Source organism: Protopterus annectens, chromosome 1.part0, assembly GCF_019279795.1.
Source record: "Protopterus annectens isolate FY-2018-M chromosome 1.part0, PAN1.0, whole genome shotgun sequence".
In the NCBI taxonomy this organism is placed as follows: domain Eukaryota; kingdom Metazoa; phylum Chordata; order Ceratodontiformes; family Protopteridae; genus Protopterus; species Protopterus annectens.
Window position 1 is genome coordinate 1,537,321,916 of NC_056725.1, and position 25,786 is coordinate 1,537,347,701.

Sequence of the window (25,786 nt, forward strand, 5' to 3'; positions counted from 1 at the left end):
ATCTTGAAGGATTATATTCTTAACTCATTACATCAGAGTGACACCTCAAAGTATTTCTGCAGTTATATCCTACTGATGCCTCTTTGCATCAAACATTGCTTGTTCATATTTGCATTAATAATTCTAAAGCCATGCTACTTACAGTGTGTTAAAATATTTTTTCTTAAAGCTTATTCAATGGCAAACACTACTATATTGATATTTGGCCTCTGTCAAGTGCACATAATGATATATTGATTTTTGTTCACGTAATATTTATTTATATTGTCATAGATTTCACATTTTTCTAAATATTTTGACAAGTAAGTAACACAGATAGAACTGCTTAGCCTCATGTGAACCTCTCACCTTGATAAACAAAATGCTGTGGACAATATGTGTGTAACTTGAGTGACTGATTAGATATTATAAGTTGTTTACAAAATGTTACACATGTAGTAGTTATTGTGTTTACTGTCACTTATAAAATCCATTTTCTGACCTACAACCTAAAGAATAACATTGCTATAAAAATAATTTGTGCTGAAGAGTTTGCTATTTATGCTTCTTTAGTAACCCCTATGGTTCCAGCGATATAAATGTGTGGACATAATTTAATTCTATCAAAAAGCTTAGGCTCCACCCATTCGAAGTTGCAGTGCTCCGTTGGATGGAACGATTTATGCTCCGGGTATCATCTCACCAATGAATATTCATCTTACCCATTACATAACACGTTATCCATGCTCCTTTTCCGAACATGCCTTGCAGGGTGTGAAAGATGACAAGGACAGGAAAACTGGGAGCAAATGCTACAATCATTCCACACACTCCTATTCCAAAGCAGGAAATCAAATAACAAGGCTTTCTTCCAAACCTACAGGAAAAAAAAACAGAAAAAAAATCAGAAAATGTACTAGAAGTGCTACAATAAAAGTTTTATTATGTATTACTAGATAAAGTACCTTTTTTTTGCATTTTTATTCTTTGATAACCATTACTGCTGCTTTTACTAAAGTACAATTTATCATCAATATCCAAGGAGCCCTTGAAAGCACACATGATGTTTTTCTCAGTATGCAAAACAGTTGTAGGAATCGGAGGCAGATTTGTGTCGCACAACTATTGTACTTGCAGTTTTTACCTTTCAGACCAGGCTATTTCTTGTAATCTCTCTTCCCTATCAACAATCATTGTTACTGTACAAACTGTAAACAAAACAGTTTCTTTTTTAAACAGTTGGAAGACTATGCCACAAGTAAGTGAAATTATGGGCCGGATTCACGAAACCTCCGTGTAAGACTTAATATGTCTTACTCGGAGGCTGCAGTTGAATGGTATGACGTCAGCATGCCATGAATATTCATGAGGGCACGCTGACTCATCCGTAACTCTTACACAGACTGAGTAGGCAAGCAGGGGGTGTGTCTGACTGCCGAGCAGTCTAAAAGTCCATGCCCCTGCAAGGTTTTAAAAAGCATAATGTCAACAGACAAGAGCGAGTCCACTCAAATGTACTTGCACCCAACACCACACTCCCTGACACTGTAAAGCCCTATCAGAGGTATAAAACGGAAGATATATTTTTTTTTTAAATCCACGATATAGCTGCCCATATTTGCGCTTGTTTGCACGGGTGTGCCCATTGCTTAACCACAGTTAGCAATTGTGACATTGAAGAGCATATAAGAACTACTTATGCAAATTAATCCAAATAGCAATAGTGTAATGGTAGAGCGTATGCACAAAGAGAAGGCATTCACAGTTTGATTCCCACCACTTCTCTTCTTATTTATGTTTTAAATCAGTATTTGAAATAATACCAGACAAACATGAATAAAATTTTATTAAAAGCAATGACATGGCCAATGTATCAGTGAACAAAATATATATTTTGAAAAGACCCAGATATATAATAGCCTGCCGTTAAGCAACGTTTTACACAGCTAAACACAGGTGCCCATAGTTTAATAGCACTATACCCATCTAAACAGAGGTGCCCATAGTTTAATAGCGCTTTATCGAGCTAAACAGAGTTGCCCATACTTCAATAGTGCTTCACCCAGCTAAACAGAGTTGCCCAAAGTTTAAAAGCGCTTTACCCAGCGCAATGTGTTTGCGAGGAGGTGTGCGCTGCGCCAACCAGGGCACTGTAGGGCACAGGGGGGCAACATAGAGCTAAGTTGCTTAAACGCAGCCACAGCCCCTAGCCTGTCTAGACAGTATTAAAATAAAAGAATGACAAGGTTTGAACCCAGGACCCTTTGCATCATAATCAAAGTACAGAACCACTAAGCCATGACAACATAGGGGAAACAGCCACTATTAACATTCATAAACTTAGGAATGGTAGTTTAACCATTACTAAGCAGGTCTGCAGTCAGCCGAGAATTTTACAAAATGGCCAATCACAAAAAAGTGCGGGAAATGTGGCATATTTAAGCCCCACAGGCGGGAATACATGCCATAACTGATTGTAGCTCACATCTGCGGTCAGAATGTCTGGTGTTGGAGAGGGAGTGCACTTCCGAGCACAGAGATGGGGCACCAAGGAGTCCAAATACATGGTTTGGCTCCTAGTCCACCATCACGAGGCAAGACTCCTGCAGGGCCAGTTCCAAGGGATGGAGTACAAGGCAGAGGCTTGGAACCGGTTAGCTCATGACCTCACCAGTGCCACAGGCTTTCCCCGGACTGGTGAGCAGGTCCGTCACCACCATGCAGACCTGAAAAGACGAAAGGAGGACTGCCTGAACCAGTGGATACAGAAGGCCCGTGAGATGCGGGATGCCCCACAACTGAGTATGTAGCCATGGAATGCAGTATGTAAGGATTTAAAATGGAGTATGTATAACGGATAGGAATGTCTCAATATCCCTTCATTTACTTTACAGCTGCAGGTGACCGTGTTACGAATCAGCAAGCCTATGCTGATAGGCTGCTAAGGCTGCGCCACCAGGCAGGTTAGTGATTATTCTGCATGTATTGTTATATAAAATATGGGAGAGAGCATGAAAGAAAGTGTTGTAGTCCAATAATACAGCCATAAAATGGACTGAATAAGTCCTCTGCATGTACTGTCAGATAAAAACGTTAGAGAAGCAGAAAAAGAGTGTAGTAACCCATTAAGAAAGGTAACAAATGTCTGGAATAATATCTCTGCAGGCACTGTCATATAAAATAATATGTGAGTGAGCCTGAAAATAGAGTGTGCTAACCTATTAATAAAGGTATAATATGTCGTGAACATGTCTGCCATATATACCGTTAAAGCAAATAAAGGAGTGAGCCTGTGGAAAAGTGTGTAATGTCATTAATAAAGGTCTAAAACCCAGAGTGTGTCTGTTTCACTTAGTATGAAATGTTGTTGTACCCTTGCATTATACAAATAGTAATGTGTTAGAAAGTGCTGGCAACCCAGAGTTCTGCAGTCCCATCTAAAGTGGGTGATGAAAGTGCTAGTAGCTGTGAAGTAAATATACAGTCCTCAACAGTCACTTACTGGCTGGCATGCATAAGTAAATCTGGCACATGAGTAGCATGCTAATATGTTCCCCAGAAATGTAAGTGTGCTTCAATAAATGCAGGGTTCTGTACAATTAGAAGTGCAAATGTCATGTAAAAACATCCAGCTATGTAGATAAAGAAATATAAATACAACCATGAAATATGTAGCAGTAACATCTGCATCCTGGACAGTTAGTATGTGAGATATAGTTCAAGTATAGATTGACCTAGCCAAACCCACTACCAACCTAATGCATGGTGGCAAGTGTAATAATTCATGTAGGGAATATACACCTGCAGTCACTAGGAATGTAGTGTAGAGTAAAAGTGTTTATAAGATGTTAATGGAGGTTTTTTCTACACCCTACTGTTTGTGCATAAACCATGCAATTCCACACCTCAATGGGTATGTGTAATCTTAAATATTTGTCGGGATATATGTCCTATTGTTCCATACATATTTGCACTCATGTTGATGCATGTGCCCTGTTCAAACACCACGTTCATGGTGGCCTTTTGCTACCAAACATCCCTGCATGCGGTTGGAATAACCACTGTTGTTCAATATATGCATGTGTTATGTTTGCTGTTCAACTGTTGGAACTGTGGTGTGTTGGGTTAATGGGAATATTACTGCATGCTGTTACAACTAATCTGGAATGCTGTTGTTTATGTTGTAATGAAACACACCGAATCACAGAACGTATGGGAAGGCCGGTCCCAGCAGACCCACCTGTCCCACCTCAGTTGGCGAGTGCACCTGGCACCAGTGGCTCTGGTGCCCAGCCCGGACTCCCCTCCTCCGTTGGTCCTGTGCCACCTTTGGGTGGAAGCGCTGCAGGGGATGGGGCTCATTCCCCCACGTGCAAGCATGGGCGGAGAAGGGCCACCCATCACCCTTTGAAGGGTCCGGGCTGTGGTGCGTAGGGAGATCCAGCATTCAGTCGCTGATCCCCTACGCCAGCTTGAGGCGAGAGTGGTGCGTCTCACGGGTGAGCCTGCCCGTCCTACTCAGCCCCTAGCACAGCCACCCCCAGGGCTGTGAAGGTGCAGTGATGACTGCCCATGGGTGGGGATCTCAGTTCCACTGTTACCATCTGTGGGCTCATGGGCTTGCAATTTCCAAACAACCTACCCCGTCAATTGTGTTCACCCACCCCATGTGTCAAATTCCGCCCCTGTATGCATCTTGTTTGTCTTGTCTGTTTACCTCCCCAACCTACCTCCCCAAATATACCTATTTCCCCTACCTCACTTACCACTCTCCCCTGAAAAAAAAAAAAAAAAAAGAAAAGGGCAATCTGTACCCGAAAAAAAATTACGCCCCATACATAGCTTCCCATTTTGCACACATGTCCATACGACATGTACACCGATAATTCTAATTGGCAGTGCAACAAACTATGTTGTCCTCACCCCTCTCTCAGGGGTGGAAGGTCTCAAAACTCACTCCAAATTTTCAACATATGCACAGCTGTTGCTGTTAAAGAAATGGGCAGCTATGGGTCTTCCCTACACCCTTCCAGCACATCCCGAGCTTGTTTTCCTACTGTCTGTCCCTCTCTGTGCCCCCTTTTTCACCACTTTCCTATCTCCCCATTTTCTTTTCTTTAAAAGAAATTAGCGTGGGGGTAAGCTACTACTGCTACTACTGCAAGATAGGACAAGTTATAAAAATTGCAACAGGCTGGATTTGCAGAACTAGGCTTTTCATGTCATGCCTCAAGAAAACCTGTAATGCAGCAAGAATGGTCCCAGATTGAACATCACATATCCGGAGACAAAAGAGGTATGAAGCACCTGTGGAGAAACCACGTACATAAATAGACTGTTTGAGAGATGATCATGATATTGGGACTGAAAAACTAAGTAATTTAAAATGTCTTTTGAATATATATAGAATATGTCATTTGATGTATGCAACCAATGACACACAGTATAAAGTTAATGTTAATTTAAAACAATGATCTCTAGTCAGCCATCCATTTTCAAAGATGATTATCTTGGTAAAGATATTGGTGATACTAAGCTGAGCAGGGCAGATAAGATTTCCCAGTCACCAGGAACAAATTGTAGCCCAGGTATTCCAAGAACAGCTGAGAGGTAATCTGTCCAGCTTGTCCTTGGTCTGCTATGGGTCTTTCCCCAGTGGGCTATGCTGGTTACATTTCCTGTGGCTGGCACACAATACATAACCTCTACTGACCCCTCTCAATCCCTTAGAGCAGCAGTTCTAATCCATGATTTCACAGATTGTTGAGCTCCTTAATCTGCTGTAAAGAATGGGTGACCTGTACATCGCCACTATGACTGGAGAACAAACGTTCTCCAGCAGAGTGTTAATGTACAGGTAATGCCCACTAAAAAAATGAGTCCACTGTTTCACTGCAGTTTATTAATCTGCCATGGAGCTCAGATTATAATGAAGCTAACAGCTGCCATTATTTTATACTTAGTGCTTTTGTCATTTAATGAGTGTAAACTTAAAAGAAATAGAAAATCAAAAAAAAAATAGAAAATTTGTGTGTGTGTGTGTGTGTGTGTGTGTGTGTGTGTGTGTGTGTGTGTGTGTGTGTGTGTGTGTGTGTGTGTGTGTGTGTGTGTACAGTAGGGCCTCCACTCCCCACTTTCATAATCTTGCATAGCCACCGCCCCAAAAGACCTGTAATTGGCTATGCAGTTAGAGGGGGGTGATGCTGAGGTGCTAGAAAGACAGTGTCTTGGGATGCATCATTGGCACCCACAGCAAGATTTAGGTTTCAAATACGTTATATCCCTCAGCTCACTGTAGGTGCATTTGGTGTGTTGGAGAGATACTAGGGCAGAGAAGAACAACAAGTCTCTCAGGTAACTAGGGTTACTTACTAGCATGCTTCTTGTACATATTTAGACAAACTGCTAAAGGGGTCATTGGAGGAAATGTTTCATTTTGGTGCTTGTGTGTACTTGGGAAAACTGCTGAATTGGGTCATTGGGGGAAATATTTCATTTTGGTGCTTGTGTGTACTTGGGAAAACTGCTGAAGGGGGTCATTGGGGGAAATGTTTCATTTTGGTGCTTGTGTGTACTTGGGAAAACTGCTGAATGGGGTCATTGGGGGAAATGTTTCATTTTGGTGCTTGTGCAATCTTGGACAAAAGGGGTCATTGGGGAAACATTTCATTTAGGTGCTTGTGCATACTTGGACAAACTGCTGAAGGGGTTATTTGGGGATATATTTTATTTTGGTGCTTGTGTATACTATACATAAACAGACAGATGTTTGGAGAGAAATGATGCTACAGCATGCATTGACAAGCTACTGAATGAATCTTTGAGGGGAAATGATTCATTTTAGTGTCATTTGAGTGCATATACATGAATAAACTACTGAAGGGATTACCAGGACATTTAGAGAAAGAAAGCAAACAAAGCAGTTGCGCTGCTTGATAGGCAGCAATGCAGCAAAGCCAAACATAGTTTTAATGTACATTCTTGATTTGATTTTAAAATAAAAAACTAGTAAAGCCATTCATAGAAGATTACACCCCTTGATGATAAGACTCACTAAAATGTAAGTGTTTATGTGGTGGGAGCAGGATCCCCTACATCCTCAAAGTGAGAGTGAGCCACTCACACCCTAAAAATAGATATTACTAGTCTCTTCTTGGTCATTGAAAAAGTAACATATATCTCTCTCATCAAAGCAGTTTCAGGGAGCATACCTCTCAACTTCTTAATGCAAGAAATGTGGACATGGCCTAAAATAATGGGGTCAAATGCCCAAAAACAAGGACAGGTTCTAAATATCACTCTTCTAAAGTTTAAACTTAGAAAGCTCCTAGAATAGCAGGATTTGCATTTTTGCATTTTCTGAGACATGCAATGTATATCACAAATGTATGTCATTATGATTTGCCAGAAAACCACAAATTTTATGAGGTGAAAGCCTGGATGTTCTAGAAAACTCTGGGTAATTGAGAGGTATGGTCAGGACCCAGGACAAAGTATTCAGTACATGTTACTTACTACTCTGAAAGTCCGTTTGTTGCCCAGTTGAACTAAGGAGAAAAAACAATCAAAAATGGCTTTGTCCAATCAAAATGAGGCCTCACTGTATCCTGTATTCTTCATAAGCTTCTTGAGGTTTCCATTAGAGTACCATGAAATAATTAGAATTACTGGAAATTTGCAGAATAAAATTGTGCTGCCCAAAGTATTATACTGTATGCCTGATCCAGAGATTGGTGTAGGGTTTTGGAAACCTTTTTTCTTCCTCTGTTGTTTAAGCAGCTGAAGAGTATCATAAAATAGGAATAGATATATGTAATGCAGCATGCAAATAGATATTGGATTTGATATTTAGGATTATTACTGGGTTTTTTTTAATAAAATGTGTGTTATAATTAAAATGATGCTAATTTTACCTCAGGCACTTCCTTTATTGATGACTAGTATGCGTACTAGATAAATGTTTATATATATATATATATATATATATATATATATATATATATATATATAAACATATCATGGTTTGTTTTGCGCAGTAACAAAAGAGTTTTTTCTGTGTGTGTGTGTGTGTGTGTGTGTGTGTGTGTGTGTGTGTGTGTGTGTGTGTGTGTGTGTGTGTGTGTGTGTAAGTTCATAGGTTAGTACTAGGCCTTGTGGGCCATTTTAAGCCCAGCAAAATTTTTCATCCCAAAGGTAAGAATCAAATTCTGTAACTTGTGCGTATGAGATAAAACCAGCATGACTCATACTGTCTGGAGCAATTTAATCCAAGAGACAATTTTTTTTTTTTTTTATTCCAATAATTTTTAATTTCTTCTGTTGCTTTCTTGCTTACACTTTGAATGTATCTTTATTTGATATTTTTCGGGGGTTATTTTATAACTGAAATAAGGCACACAGTGGTATAGCCTGTATTGTCTAGTAGAGCACACCCCTAATGCTAAACATTAAACACACTCAGTGTGTGTCTGGTGTCTTATTATGTCACTAGAACATGCAGTTAGTAGAGAATAAACCACACATTGCTGTACAGATGATCCAGTGTTCACTGAACTAGCACTAACTATTAAAACATTGTGTTGTAAGGAGCTGTCAATATGATGTAAACATCAAGTACAAATGGTGTGGCGACTTGATATAGTCCTCTATTTCCATTAAAACTAGTTTGGTGCCTTTGTCAGCTTTAATAATACGTAAAGTTCTATCCTGACTAAGCTCTGTAAGGGCAAGTTGTTCTGCCTTGGAAAGGTTGTACCATTTAAATACATTAGGTTGCTGTAAAAGACGTCTAACTTCCTGCTCGCAGACACTCTGGAAAGTGGATAGGGTGTTGTTCAAAATTGGATTAAAGGCACTTCTTTTCTTAGGAATGAATCTGTGTGTTTCAGATGTGCTAAGTGTGGATATATCTTCATCAACCTTGTCACTATATAACAATTTAAGATTTAATTTCCGTAGAAATAACCTTAAATTAAGTAGTGTGTCAGTGATCTTAGCCCTTTGTGAAAGAATGAAGGTGAACCCTCTAGCAACTTTAAATGTGCCTCAGAAAAATCTCGTTAGTGAGGATGAAAACTGCATTAGTAAGCATATGCTTTCTTTCATTTGAAATTGTCTCTTCATCAAGTTCATTGTCACTACTGTTTTCCCTGTGAATGAAGATCTACAATGTCCTCTGCCTCCCCCTTCCCTCTTTCTCTCACTCTGTCTCTCGCACCTGCTGTGGATGTAGTCACTGTGCTCATATGGACCGCTTGTTCTTGCAATAAAAAAGGAACCTTTGTTTCTGTAGAACTAGCCCTTAATACGTTATTTTGTGAAAATTCACCGAGGAGTGGAGTGTGAGAAGTATTAACATCAATCTGTTGAAATGTAGATGTGATGTTAGGATGTTCCTGTTGATAAGGAAAGTGAATGGAGAATGATACTGGTGCCACAGTTTGTTCTACTTGTCTTGTCACCTACTCATTTTTGTGATAAAATCTGTTGTTACAGTTTTCGTTGGCTAGTCTGTATGCACTCTCGCTTCGATACTGTTCTAAATCACAATCTTACTTCTGATTTTTCTGTGGATCAAGATGGCTATATGTCTTATAACTTTAGGAGATATACTGTCAAAAAGGTGTCTGAATAATCCAAAGTCAGGGTGTTTAAGGATAGTGTTGTGTAAGTCTTCAATTTCATTTTTAATAATGTTCATACTTTCTTGGTTGTGTCCTATTAACATTTTGAGGGATGTCACTCCACAATCATTGTACAAATTAACCAAATCATTATAGATTTTAGATTCTTTGGTAGTACCATTGGGAAATTTATAAAATCTGAGGCCATGAGGAACAATATTATGATGTATGCAGGAGCATAGAAAAAAGTTATCATACTCAATGTTTTTAAATAAAAACAACTTGCGTTCCAGTTCGAAGATCAATGACTTGCAATGATGGTTATTGGAGTGAATTTGGTTTGGTTCTTATCTTTGACCCATTGTTTTCTGTCTCCTGTTTCCTTGTAAAAAAAGATTATGAGTCGCTTTTCTATTTACAAAATACAAAATTTCTTCTGTAAATGGTACTTGTGCTGCAGATTCAGGAACTAGTGCACAAAGAACACTTTGATCTGCACTGTGTTCAAGGGATTGATTTTTTAGTAATAGTTGATCTGTTTCCTGGGTTGTCTGTAAAATATCACGTTGACTGACTGTCTGTAGTGAAGAAATACTATCTCTCATTAAGATTAGTGTGAATTGCTTAGAATTCACTTGGAGACTGTTACATCTAATAAGCAAACCATGAGCTTTGTACATGGTTTCGTTAAATTCTTCTATTAGAGATAAAAACTCTGGTTGCATATTGTGCACTGTGAAATCTTGTAAAGACGGGCTACTAGAGCCTGGTTCCACCATCTGCATGTCTTCCATAGTAATAGCTGGAAAAAATCACTAATAATAATAAAACCAAACTGTGATAACTAACGTAAACGAAGAACTGTACTAATAAAACAACAAACTTCTTTCTTATAAACTAAAAGAAAGACACTTGAAGGCAAAACTGATGCTAAGCGCTTTCATTCTGTCTTCAAATGTATATATATATATATATATATATATATATATATATATATATATATATATATATACACACACACACACACACACACACACACACATATATATATATATATATATATATATATATATATATATATATATATGTAGTAATGATAGCAGGTACTGCCAGCCATTCCCGGAGAAGTAGGGCAGTGGATATGTAACATATGCCAGCACAGCTACCTGGAATTTTGTAAAGAACTATATGTCATTTGTGTATCAAACTGATTGTGCAGATGCTTGTCTTTAAAATGTACTTGTAAAGTTGCTTGTGTTAAAATGTATCAACAGTGTGTCCTGTTGGAAAGAAGAAATGTACATGTATTATTAAAACTGAATTAAATGTATATGTTTTGACAGAGGTTACCAGAAGTGAAAAGTTTAATCCCAAACTTCAAAAATAGTAAGAAAATTAAACTACTTGACCTAGGCCATAAAGATGTTATCTCACAGTTTTGAAAGAAGCTGGAGATGCAATGCCTGTAAGAAGTATGGTTTATTAGCTCCTGTAGGAAGAAGGGAAGTGTTTTATGGTTTTATGACTTCTGGCAGCTAAACCAGATCTGAGAAATGCTATTGTGTGTGTGTGTGTTATTGACATGTAGGTGCTAAAATCCTGGCAGCTTCTAGTGATGGGGGATAGTGCGGGAAACAGAGTCGGATGACCAGATGTGTGTGATGGCATTCTGTAAGCTAGAAATAATATTTAGATATTAGCAGAATATTGCTTTTAGTATTCTGTATTCTGTCTAAGATCTGACAACAAGGACCATTTACCCACTTTAACTTGCCTTGCGTTAGTAAGTGACCAGGGATAGTAATTCTCTAAATCAGGTAGGAAACTATAGTGAAAATACTTAAGTATTGTTTTCTGTAACTGTGTGAATCTTTCCAGCTGTGTTATTTTTAATATTTCCTGTGACTGAAACTCGGTTGTTTACTGTAAATAGATATTTAGCATTTTCACGTTATTTTATAATTTATTATTAAATATATTGAAACTTCTCACTGTGGCTGGTCCTTTAGAAAAATATTTAAATGTTGAGAATATTTGCATATATTTATTTGGTTATAACTCTGGCTACTCCTGAAAGCCTTACTGCTGGTCAGACTACCATTTGTATTAATATTGGTTTCATTCAGTATAATTGGGTACCCTTAGGTAGCTGGCTTTGTAGTGCCTAGTGGCAGTGATAACTACCTTATAGTCTGGGCAGAAGGGGCATAGCTAGTAAATGTGTGTGTGTGTGTGTGTGTGTGTGTGTGTGTGTGTGTGTGTGTGTGTGTGTGTGTGTGTGTGTGTGTGTATTGCCCCTGTTAACACATAGTGGTGGGTAGAGATACTCAAGCTTGAGCCCTGTACCTTGGATGCAGGTGGCAAGGACCTGAATTCCCTACCCACCACTATTTGTAAAAAATTGCAGATTTTTGCCTCATATTTGTTCTGTTCCTCATAAAATCTGTGGTTTCTGTATCTTCAGTTTTCATTACAAAGATTTGCAGTGCAGTGGTGCACTGGTAGCATTGTTGCCTGACAGCTACAGGTTCTCTGGTTTGATTCTTGGCTGGGGTGCCTTCTGTGTTGAGTCTGCATGTCCTTCTGTCCCTTACAAAGATGCTTCTCCCTGCTCTGTTGAAAATTGGCTTTGTTTTGTTCCAAGTCAGACTAGCTTCCTGGTTAACAAATGTTTAAAAATAACAGGCATTTGAATTTCAGACTTCATATTCCTCAGAAAGTACATGGTAAAACAACCTTTTATTCTAGCAATTGTCTAAGTTTATAACATGGATATTTGAAATTTGTCCATATTTTTGGGACTCTATTCCCCCATTATTGGCCTCGTCCAGGTATTTTGTGCTAAGGTTGAGAGCTATGGTGAGAACTGAATTCACTGAATGTTTGGGGGCTGTATTCCCCCCATTACTGGCTTTGTCCACATGTTTTTTGCTAAGAGGTTGAGAGCTATGGTGAGAACTAAATTCACTGAATATGTTTGGCAGCTGTATTCCCACATTATTGGCTTTTTCAGGTGTTTTTTGCTAAGAGGTAGACAGCTATGGTGAGAATTGAATTCACTAAATGGTAACCATTTAAGTTTGTCTTCCTCTGTTTCAGATGATTTGGCATAGTGATATGTTTCTCTGACTGTTTTGCACAGGGTCCCCTGGGTTCAAGACATGGCAGTTAAATGTATGGTGGTAACACAGCATTTTATTTTAGCAACTTTCCGACATTATACAAGCAATGTTTAAAATGTGTCCCTAGTTTTTGGCCTTTTGTCCCCCCCCCACAATAAATGTTGGCTTTTTCCAGATTTCTTGTGCTGCAAAGTTCAGAGATACAGCTAAGTGTCGAGTAAATTTTACAAGGAGCTGAGAGCTGCAGGGGAACAAAAGTTTAGTGCTGCTTATGCTAAGTCTGCTTGCATTGTTAATAACACAACAGGTAGTGTACTTGCTTTTGATGCAGAAGGCTGTGGGTTCTACTCCCACAGTAGGTAGATGCATTGCTGATACTGTACTGTGTTGTAAAGGGGGTGGATGCTGCAGTCCTTTTTGGCAAAGATACCTAGTAACTATGAACCTGTTATTAGTTTGCCATCCATTCCCTATTGCAGTATTACTAGCTTATCATTTTTTTAATGCATGCAACATAGGCAATTTATTCTTCAAGGGCAACAGGTACTTTATTTGTAGATGAAACAATTACATATAAAGTTGTTTGCTAGCAGCAACCTCTTTATTAGTTACAGATTTCTTTAATGTGGATTTTACTACTTCAGAGATTGTGCATATTTACTGATACTGATGGACTATAGAAGGTTGAGTAGACTTTTTATGATGGAAATGTTCTGAGTTGGGCAGTTTTGTCATTGGTGCATGCATTTTGTTTCATTGTTTACTGGAAAAATGTTCAAAACAATAAATTTAAAATGCCCCCTAACAACTGTACTGTATTGTACAAGGAATATAATGTAATACAGTCAGGAAGGTGTATCAAAGAGCATGTGTATGTTTCATGTTCAAGGGGCCTATAATTTTGAAAACAGCCCAAAGTTAATCTTTATCTGCCACTGGCAAAATGTATTTTCTTTGAATGTGGGTTTCAATGCTGTTTCAATGCATGTGAGTTTCAAGGGCAGAGAAGTTTTAATGCTAAGTCTATTTTCATTGTGAGACTGCATTGCTTTGTTTAGCAGATATCTATTAGGGTTTGTGCTGCAAAATGCAAAATAAAACTTTCATATGAAATCTAAATCATCGCAGAAGTAAAGCAGTATGCACATTACAGTGTTTATGGTAAATGGGGCAAAATAACCAAGGAATGGGACATTGGAATGGCTGCAGAGGGGAGGTTCCATTCCACCATGATTTTGTGAGGGGGGGAAGGGTAGCAAACTCAGACAGCCCCGGTTGAACTATACCTCTCAGTTGTCGATATTTATGCAGAATTAATAGATATTTGCTTCTTATTTTTGGTTTGTTCCTTGTGGTTTTCTAGCAAATCATTTAAGAATGAAGTCACTAAATGACAGACATTGAGTTTCAAACGTCATAACCTTCAGAAAAATGCATGCTAATGTAAGACCTGTTATTCTATCAACTGTCTTAAGTTTATACAAGAGCAATTTTTAGTAGTGTTTGTATGTTCCCCCAATATATTTGGCCTTGTCCAGATTTCCTGCATTAAGAGGTTGAGAGGTACGTGCAAATCACTTTGTAGAATTAGGAATATCCAAACCTCTCAATTGTCCCCAATTTTGGCTCAAAATGTTGCTCTCCCGTAATAATCGCTCCTCAAAATGGCAATTTTGGAAGAAAACGTGGAGGGTTTACAATTATATATAACTGTAATGATCAGAGTTATAGATTACTTTTATTTCAGAAATGCATGTAGATGCTCTTATTTTGTTAACTGCTCAAGTTAACAGTGTTAATATTAAAAAGTTGTCCCTTTTTTTGACAGGTTCCCAGCCGTATTGTGTGGCAACTTTATATTTGTGCATCACAGTTTTGGTCTGTTTTTCATAAAATTGTGGTTTTCTGGCAAATTAGTGGCAAGTCATTAACGATTGAAGTTAGAAAATAATGGCAGACGTTTGAGTTTCAGATTTCATACCCTTCAGAAAATTTGTACTAATGTAAGAACTACTACTGTTCTATTATGTATTTATTTATTTATTTATTTTATTTTACATTTGTTGACTGGGATAGTCCGACTGGATGCATGTCCATTTTCAGCGGAGGCCCGGGGAGAAAAGCTCCAAGCGTAAGCAGATACAGCATTACATAATACCAGCATTACATATTACAAACAGACTATTTACAGAGATTACATAAGTAAGCAAGTTAAACAAGTTCCACAGGTTACAGTTAATCCTGAGCACAAGTCAGGATTAAATTAAATTACACAGTAAACTGGTTAACAGATTTTTACACATTCTAGAGAGAGTTAGCCAGGCTTGATACATTGACATAGCCAGTTAAGTAACAAATGTTGTTTGAGTCTAGTTTTAAATTGACCTAAGGTGGAAAGTAAGGTAATATCAGCTGGAAGAGAGTTCCAGGATCTACTTACAGAGTTTGCAAAGAGAGAATCACCGGCTGTGTTATTAATTTTGCTAGTCTGAATTAGTAGTTTGTTAGAGGATCGAAGCGTTCTAGGATTGTTATAGCAGGTGATAATATTTTTAAGTGCAGGAGTATTGTCCGGATTATAGAGGATTTTATAGGCCATAATCAGTTGGTTATACTGGATTAGGCTGGGTAGTTTAAGCCACCCAAGCTGATTTAGATTGATGCAATGATGTGTCCTAAAAGGCAGCCCAGTGGCAAACCTGGCAATGTGGTTTTAGCAAATTGAGAGTTTCTTAAGGACAGTCTTGTTTAAATTAGAGAGTAGGGGGGATGCATACAGAAGGGTTGAAAGAAGGTGAGAGCGAGCTATGGCAATTTTAGCTGGAGGGGTTAGGAAGGCTTTATTCTGTAAAGTGACCCTAGTTTTTTATTGATGGTTTTGATAGTTTGGTTAACATGTAGGTCAAATTTTAGATTATTGTCTATGATGACACCTAATAGTTTTGTAGATGGGTCTGGGGAGATTATTGTGCCATCATTTGGTTTTATGGTAAAGGTGAAAGCGGTAGACCTATGTGTTGGTGAAAATAACAGCATTTTAGTTTTTCTGGGATTTAGGATCAGACGATGTTCAGAAAGCCAGTTTTCTATTGTATTAAAGGTGGTCTGGGTAGCTGACCATAACTCTACTGGAGATGTGTCTGAGCAAATCAGAGTAGAGTCATCAGCATATTGGATACAGCTGACTTTTGGGATGACAGTATAAAAGGTCGTTAATGAAGATGGAGAAAAGCAAGGGCCCTAGTATAGAGCCTTGTGGTACTCCAAGGGTGTTAGGTAGAAGGTTAGAGAGTTTGTTCTGCCAGAGGACAGCCTGCTGTCGACCATTCAGGTAGGATTGAAACCATTGGAGGGCTCCAGTATCTAGACAGAATGTTTGCAGGGTGTGGATTAAAAGTTGGTGATCAACCATATCGAATGCCTTGGAAAGATCCAAAAAGAGGGCTGAAGATGTATAATTATTGTTGGGATTATGGTTTATGGTGTTGGTAAAAGCTAGGAGGGCTGAAGTAGTGCTGTGATGAGGACGGAAGCCATGCTGAGTGTCTGCCATAAGGCGATTCTGGATTAGGTGGTGCATGAGTTGTCTATGAATACATTTTTCCATAATCTTTGCAAGTGGGGAGAGTATAGCTATTGGCCTATAATTGGAGAATTCAGTAGCGCTGCCTCCTTCGTGAAGTGGGATTACATAGGATATTTTCCAGATGGTGGGAATTTTAGCTTCTACTATGGTTTGATTGATTAGTATTGAGACGGGGTAAGCAATAGCATCAGCTGATTTTTGTAGGTACTCGGCAGGGAGTTGATCAGCAGAAAGTGTAGTGGGTTTTAATTTTTTGATTAAGGTACGGATAAGTGAAGTGGCGACTGGTTGGAAGCTGAACACGAGTAGGTTTCTAGGGGTGCTACTTTCTGGACCAGGGGAGCTAGGAGGTAGTTGGCTAGCTAGGGCTTGAATTGTCTCAGTAAAGAATTGGTTAAAACTATCAGAAACATCTTCAGGGGTTTTATCAATAGTAGCAGCAGGGATTGGGGTTGAAGTTTCTCCAGGATGTAGTAGATTATTTAAACCTGCCCAAAACTTCTGAGGGTTATTTTGATTTACTGTCTGTAAATTACAGTAGTATTGTTTTTTGTCTTGTAAAATTTATTTTTTTGGTTTTGTTCCTCTTTTTTATAACACTGAAGAAGGCCAGGCTAATTCCAGGCTGAAACCAGTCTGTTTGATGAAGTCTTACTATTAAAATCTAATATTTCTCACAGTTCACCTGTTGCTGGCTTTTTTATTTTTGTTTTACGTGTTTTTGCCGTGCAACTTCCTTCGTGCAGGGGAGCTTTATTCTGATTCATTCCTGGATGGCCTGTATTTAATGTGATCTTGAGGGTCTTTAGAAGAACACCATAAAGCCCATGCTTTGTTTCTAAGGGTAATTTTGAGTTTAGACTCTATAGAAAGCCATGGCGCAGCTTTGCCTTGGTTCTCTTTGAACGAACAGGTGCATGCAAATCAAGGATCTCAAGGAATTTGTTGTTAAAGTATGCTACTGCTTCCTCTAAGGGGAGGTGTTTTAGAATAGACCAATTACATGAGTTTAGTTCTTGTTGGAATTTGGCAGGGTCAAAGTTTTTATTGTTTCTAACCTTTCTGAGTAAGGGTTGTTGGGAATTAATGGTTTTGTGCTTAATTACATATGTGAAAAGGTGATCGCTTAGGCCATTAAGGAGGGTACCAGAGGTGTACAGTTGGAGGTGACTATTTATGAGTACCCAGTCAAGTATACTTTCTTTTTGGTTGGGTTTACCTATCCTGGTAGGGGTGGATATGACTTGTGTAAATGCATGCAGGTTAATATGGGTGTTTGGGGATTCTGAGGAACAGGTGCCCCAGTCTATGTTAAAGTCTCCATGTAGTAGGGTTTCTTGGGGGTAGTGACATGATAGCCAGTGCAGGATATCATCAAATGTAGATATATCTTTACCTGGGGGAATGTACATACAGATGATATTAATGCATTTATTTTTATTAAGTTGCAATTTGGTGGCAAGAATCTCTGAGTTATTAATCAGTGGTGGTTGTATTACATCTATGGTGACATTCAACTCAGATTTATAGAGTACAGCCACCCCACCCCCCTTCCTCAAAGCACGATCCAGCCTGTGTATGTTGTACCCAGGTGGTAACACTTCATTGTCTTTAGTGTTAGGTTTTAACCAGGTTTCAGATAAACAGAGAATCTCAGGGGAGTGGACATCCAGATGTGCATGCAGTTCATGTACCTTGTTATTAATGCTTCTTATATTGAGATGACAGACTAGGAGAGAGTTAGTTGGCCTATTAATTGTAGGTTTGTAGCTTAGATTGCAAGTAGAGGGGTATGTGTATCTGAAGTGAGTGGGCCAGGGTTGGGGTGAATATCACCACCAAGTATTAGGTTGAGTCTATACTTGATGATGAACTTCAGGAATTTGTTTATTAGTTTGTGGTAGTGTTTGGATCTAGAGCTAATGTGCCTGGGGTTGAGATGTTGATAGACTGAACAAGATGTTGGATAGGATCTGGTACTGTAAGTATGGTTGAAGGTGGAAGGATTTACAGCTGGGGTGCTAGTATGGCCTTTTGGGACCTGAAATCACATGAGAAACTGGTTTTCATACAAGGTAAGGAGGTATGGTGTGAACAAGAGGGGTAGTAAAGAGGAGTATATCATTATCTGTGATTCAGCTAGTGAGTTAAGGAACTGTTTTACCTGGTGATGCAACACCAGAAGATAGAGTGGTGAGGTAAAGGTACTGGAAGGGGGATGGGAGAATGCCAGATGAAAGCTAATAGGTGCTATTAAAATGTAGGTAGTAGAATGGGGTGGGTGGAATTATCCCAGATGAAAGCAGATAGGATCTAGAAAGTGGGGGAGTGGCTATAGTACTATAAATTTAGAGGTACTGGAGGTGGGAAGGAATTGGGGGCAGGGAGGAGAGCGAAGAGAGCCTGAGCGTAGTGAGGGCGAACATAGCCGGGCTATTGCAGTTTACAAGGTTTCCTAAGGTGTCCTAAAGCTATAAGGTAAGTATTACAGCTCTTAATGTAAGAGTCAATTTACTTCAGTTACAGGGGAAGGAGACAACCACCTAAGTAGAAACAAAGAGCCCTATGGCTGACCAATATGGTGACCTGCTTAATTATAAAGCACAGTAAGTGAAAGCTTAACAAATGCTTTTTGTGCGTGCAACCTACTCTGTTTAAATGTTGAGAGAAACTGATTGCAGTCCTGTAGACACCGTTTTGTAGGGAACTTTAGAGTTCAACTAGGAAAAGAGAAAAGCAGAAATTCTAGGGTAAGCATGAATGCAACAACAGGCAGTTATTATATAATAATGCATTCAGAAAGGTTTGGTGGGGGGGTAAAGTAGCATATCTAAGTTAATAAGAGTAATTGGTGGGGGGAGTAAAGTAGCATATCTAAGTTAATAAGAGCAATATTTAAAAATTGTCCTTATTTTTGGGCCTGTGTCCCACTTCTAGTTCTATGTATGGCTTTGTCCAGATTTCTTGTTCTGAATTTGAGAGGTATGAGTGTCAGAGCCATCACAGTCAAATTGTGACATACTTGTTGCACCCCACTCCCCATTGTAGTGGCTCTGTATGTGTCCAAGGAAGGCAAGGAGCAGTTATGCAGTGTAAGTGTTCAGAGTATTCCCCCATCCAAGGTAGACCACAAGTACGACCGTGGCTTTTCATATGTCCTTGATTTTGCAGAATGTTCTGGTTTTCTGTCATATTTTTATACTGTTGATTTATGCTTCTTATTATTCAGGAAATGCATGCTGTCACAGTGCCCTGTTGCTCTGTTTAAGTAGCAATGATTTAATGACCATCAGGTATGCTTGTCGGAGATTGTAAGATGCAAGTAAGCTTTAATAAGCATACTGTTAAAGAATTACCAGCATTGAAAGCCTTTTCGTTGTTGCCACGCAGAGAATATTTACATAACTAGATAATGTATAAGCCTTGGGTATTGAAATGCATATGACAATATTTGTAATAAAAGGACAGGATTACAGTATTTTCAGAAGCTCATTACATTTGTTGGAGACTTGCAGTCATCGTTTGTTGGAGACTTGCAGTCATCTTTGCAGGCTTTACCCGTAAACTAAACAGAATGCCAATCTATCATGTGTGGTCCATAACTTGTGCAGGAATCCGTTAAGAAATTTATCTTGATCTTGTTTCTTGTTTGATGTTCATTTTTGTACTTTGATCATGTCTTCCCCATGAAACAAGTAGATAGTTGTGTCAGGCAGCAGGTCTTTTGGATAAGAAACATTTTTACAAGTAGGGGTATCACAGAGATTGCTACTTTCATCATGTTACTTGGTAATTTTATAAAGCTGAATATAAATTATAATTAGAACTGCAGTGCAAGGAATAGTGGTTTGAGTTGAGTGCTGCTTGTTTTCTTATACTTGATTTTGACTGGCATTCCAGTAATGTATTTAAAAAGTAATTTATTTTTTCATGCCTCACAACCTGTTTCCATCTGGATATTAAGTAAGTTGTCATGTAGCCAATGCACTGAAATATTTTTTTCTTCTATACTTCATTTTGTCTTGATTAGACTCTCATAATAACTGTTTGGCACCCAGGGCAGTGTAATTAATTAAAGTTCCAGTTGTTGTGGTTTTGAGCATAGCTCCACCCCTTTCTAATTGGCCACACCCTGTCCCATTGGCCCCACCCATTTAGCTGTCTCCTGCAGCCCTCCTTTAATTTGAAGTAACCAGCTGCCACTGCTGCCATTGCTATTTGGACTGTACCTGCAAAGAGATACGGATTGTGCTGAATTTTGCTTTATTTTTCATATCTGTGTGGTTTGTTTAAATTGCTAATGTTGTGTTGTGTTTGGCTAGACATCACATGACAGTTAAATGATTAACTCTGAAGATGCATTAAACTTTCAATAAAACTTCCTGTTTGGACATGTTTTTGAGTCTCTTGGCCTCTTTATGTTTTTGTAAAAAGTTGTTGTCAAGGCATTTTTTCCCACCCTTGTTCAAAATATTTTTTTTGCTGTGTGTATGTGGGCAGGGAAAATGAGGGCTCCAAATGGACTAGCTACTCACGTGTGTGTGTGTGTGTGTGTGTGTGTGTGTGTGTGTGTGTGTGTGTGTGTGTGTGTGTATAAGTGTATGTGTGTGTTTATGTTTCTGTCTGCATTTATAAGTGTATGCATGCTTGCATTCATGAAAGCAGAAGTGTATGTGAGAGAGAGAGAGACAGAGAGAGTGAGATCACTTGAGCAGTATCAGCAGCATTTAAGAGTTTTGCATACCTCTCAACATCTTAGCTCAGGAAATCTAAATAATGTCTAAAATAAAGGTGGGTCAAGGGCACAAAAATAAGAACAGATTTTAAACACTGCTGTTATAAAATTAGAAAGTTGCTAGAATGAAAGGATTTGTTTAAGTATGCATTTTCTGAAACAAAGTCTAAAACTCAAATGTATTGAAATAATTTTAGTATACACTGTCTTTTCAAACTGTTGCAAGCATGATTATTAGTTTGAATAAAAAGCTTCAAGAATGATATGAAATGTAAAGGGTTAATTTAGAAATAGTATAAAATTCTAAAAAAATAAAAAGTAGTAAGTGTGTTGGCATAGCTTATTAGATTTTGGCATCCATGTAAAGGAGTATGTTATTGAGAAACAAAGTCTGTAAAATATCTGTGCAGATGGCAGCTGGAAGGACATCAACATAGTAAAGAGATGTAACATCAAATTTCAGATAGTGCTGGAACACCACATTTCAGATAATGCAAGACTGAGTTTCCATGGATCATCAAACTACAAAGAACCAAGGACAAGGGAACAAAGAAAAACTGTTATACAAAGAAAGAACTGTTATACAGCAGACTCTGAGAAAAAATATAGACTTTTTGGTATAAATAGGAGTGCAACAGTAAACAAGCTTTGGGAATTTGCCATAGAGAGCTGACAGCATCTGTGTTGCATGCTTGTAGATCTAAAAGAAAAATGTAATAGAAAGCGTATTAACTGAAGCAGTTGTCTCAGTGTATTTATTGTACTTAGTACAATACACTAATAAGACTAGTTAATCACAATAAGTAGTTAAATATACTTTAGTATGCTTGCATGCAAATGCAAGTAACAGCAAGAAACAAACAAGAAGATATCATATAATTTTTCAATGGTGAGCCACAGTTGACAGACTGAATGGTTTCTTATTGTGACTACAGATTCTTTTTTATTTTATTCAGTTAGTACATCCAGTTAAAGTGCAAACATTTGCCTCCTTCTATGCGCAGTATCCAGTAGCAGAACAATGCATCTCTGCAGATTACACAGGTCCTGTACATTCACACTGCTGAATCTGCCAGCTGTGTTTGACCACCTTTTGGTAAAATCAACAAGAGACTTTCTACGTTTTCTCGACAGAATATTTGGCCACCTTCCACACAGAAACTGGTAATTCTCTTTTTGTTTCTCATTCTACAGCATGGATGCCATAAACAAAAGAACTGTAAAGTGTAAGATTACCTTTCAGATAGACAGAAATAATAGTCCAGCACATGTATGGTCAGGATTTAAAGATTGGTATAAACAGAACTGTAGCACATGCAGTTCTTTATTAGTTAATGTTGATGTCAATGCTTTATATAAACAGCAACATCATGTGTATGACAGTAAACGTTTATTGTGCAAGTTATATGAAACTGCTTTCTGTGTGCAATGTCATAAAAGTAATGGTAAACAACCAAATGCATTATATCCTGTCACCACATGTAAAATGTTAATTTCAGAGTTACAATATCAGTCAAGTCAGTTATTTAAAAAATCTTCTGTACATCTTGCTAGACAAAAGTGGCATACAACCACTGCACATTACAAAACAGATCAAAACAGAGACGAGGTTCATGGTGAACTGACAAAAAAATTTAATAAACTTATAAGACACAGTCAGAGCGAGTTCAAAACGTTCAGACAACATATGCAAACACTTTTTCTTAGAAGTGCATAAGAGCTTTAAAGTTAGCAGAACAGAATAATCTGGTTAGTAAAGAGTTAAAGCAACAGCAGTTAACTATGCTGATAGGAAATAATTTACGGCGTACTATTCTACATTTAGAGAATTGTTAAGCATACATAGCATAAACTTTCATTCAGTTAAAGCAAGACACTTAAATGGTGATTTTTCAAACCTTTTCAAATAACAAAATAGTTCTAGGGCATAGAAATAAAATGAGAGTAGTTAAACGCAATAAAGACATGACGTCACAAGACTGACATGCATGTATTTTTTTTCACCTAAAGTGCAGCAAACAGCAGACAACAGCAAATGTAAATCATGTAAATATATCTGTTTTAAGCATGTTAGTTAAGTCAATATCTCTTTTGTTTCTTACAATATTTTGTAATTGTATTATAGCATAAAAATAGCACAGACTCCAGCAAAAACAGTATTCAAAAGCAATATTATGCATAGCTAAGCAAGTTAATGTTTATAATTCTAAGAGTTTTACAACTGCATTCTAATATCAAGTTGCAAGTATATTAACGAATGACTGAAGGTACGAGTACATTTTAAAGGAATTATGGGTTAAGCGTCTGGAATGTGCAAAAAGAAAAAAGTAAGTAATGTGATCTCAAATCTTTCCAGGCTGGAATGGATAGTTGCAAGAAATGTTGTATAAGATAAAATGTTACTGGTACTGCAATTTATAAGGTCAAAGAAACAAGACTGGTTGCCAGGCCAAATGGCTTATGTTTTTCTAAAACATTATTGTTACATACTTACATACAGCATTAAGCAAAAAGTACAAAAGTCTAATCCTGTTTAGTAATTGTAATAAGATGTCACAATTGTGCATGCATGTCATTAATAATCTGTTTGCAAGAAATACTACACATAAATTATGCAGGTCCCTTTACAAAAAGGGAGGGTACAAATAGTTAGTAATAGCAGTACATGTATTTTCGAAATGGATAAAAGTGATTCCTATTACAACTTTGACAGTATAGGCAACAGCAAAAGCTTTATAAAAATATATTCTGTTTTTAAAAATGGCCAAAAAATGAACAAATGTGTAAGACCAAAGTGTCACAGTCTAGGTAACAGCCAAAAGGCAAGTATACATTTAATTATCACAGCATAAAGCAAATAAACAATGCTGCAATAAAATGATGTATACTACAGGGGGAAGGGCATACTTTAAATTTTACACTAACTGTGTAAACAGTACTGCAAAAGATCTCAAGTAAAGGTGCAAAGTAGTAATACCAAAAGTACATTTTAATGTTTCAAGTAATGTAATTAGCAGGCTTCTATTTAATGCTAGAATTGAAAACTGGACTGAGTGTACATTACAGCCATGTATATACCCAAATGCATAAACAATCTGTACAAGTAAGTGTATTCTGTACAGTATATAGTAAATGGTGTATCTATGTAAATAGAGTAACAAGTCAAAGCTTGACATTTCTGATGTGTTTTTTTTTTCAAAACAAGACTGCAATGCCTTTGCAATAAAATTCTCAAGCATTGCCAATACATTACTGTATAGAACATCACTGTATAGAATCATATTCAGATTCATCCAGTTCTAATAGTAATGGTTGTCATCATTGTGTTGACAATACTAAACTGTGTTAACTTGCTGTATCAAAACAAAACTAAAGATTTTGTTTCCCACTGTGTTTCTAGCTAGTAGCAATATAACTTGACTAAGAAGTGCATACTAATGTAGATAGTTTTATTTAAATTAAAACAGAGGGAATGTATACAGTGATAGATGTTTAAAAATGTATAAATGCATGTGCACATCTATTTGCTAGTTAGATGGATATACACATCTGTTGCTATAATATATGTAGAAATAATATAGTTAGTTAAATATATGTATTTCTGTTTGGTAGCATACATATATTCTGGTACAGCTTGAGACAAGCTGAATGTTCAGTGTCTGAAACATGCTTCAAGGACTATAGATAAAAATACAGCTGCGGAAAAACTAGTAGAACAAGATATCTCACAGATTGTACATTTACAAGCACAATGAAAGTAAGTCATTACAAGTATCTTTGATCGATTACAATTTAGTACTAATGTATCTAAATTTGTAAATTGAACAAAATGTTGTGTATTTCAAAATGTTTGTTAAAGTGGCACCATAGTTTGTATGTGTGGTTTCAAATAACCCAGTGTTAATAGTAAAAGACAAAACCAGAAGCTGACAGTGCCCATAATTGGTGCGACATATTCAGAAGATGGTCATCATCTGGGACCAAATTGTTAAATTAGTTAATACATCCTTTGTTGATAGTTTTAATGGTCATAATAAAAATGACATCTTAAAATTGTTTTATATGCTGCAGGTTACGGAGAGTTGCAATAACTAATCAAGTCATGACTGTAAATATGAGCAAAATGGTAAATGCTGTAAATGATATTGCTAATGAAACAAATGCAATCTTTTCCTTAACTAAAGTTTAGTCTGTTCCTCAAACAAATAAAAAAAACGGGAACTGAAAGAATTTTAGTATACACTCCTCGGGATTCATGAATCTTGCGCCAGGCGCCAGAGTAGCGTCGGCGATCTAGTGCCAAATATGGCTGCCGAGCGATTCAGGTACGAGCTGTTTCCAGGTGCACTACCAGCATACGCCAGAGCTGCACAGCTCCTGGCGCATTTATGCTAATGACCCCATGCGCAGCAGTATAGCATGCAAATGAAGGTATATAGTGATTCATGAAGTGGTACAGGCGTAGCACGAAGAAATGTAAACCAAAAAAACGGTTTACATTTTTGCAAACATAAAATCGGTGCCATGAAAGCAGACCAAACTTACGTATTATACTGCTAATGTAAGCCAGTGGCTAAATATATAGCCAATGGCATAAAAATACATGCACAACACATAAAAAATAAGATTTAATGTCATGGCCACATTAACGCAAAGTAAAACTGCAGTGCATCTGTGCACAAATGGGATCACAAGGTAAATATATTTAGATGTCATAAAACTGCAATATAACACAATTCAT

At 37.7% G+C, this 25,786-nt stretch overlaps 1 protein-coding gene across 1 annotated transcript in view; it reads right to left on the minus strand.

Annotated features, from left to right (window-relative positions):
* Positions 1–25,786, minus strand: part of LOC122803380 (solute carrier family 22 member 3-like) — a 423,027-nt gene that overhangs the window by 52,675 nt on the left and 344,566 nt on the right. Inside the window, exon 3 of the mRNA XM_044073001.1 lies at positions 702–856. Within this exon, the coding sequence (XP_043928936.1) occupies positions 702–856 (155 nt within the window). The remainder of the gene's footprint in view (positions 1–701; positions 857–25,786) is intronic.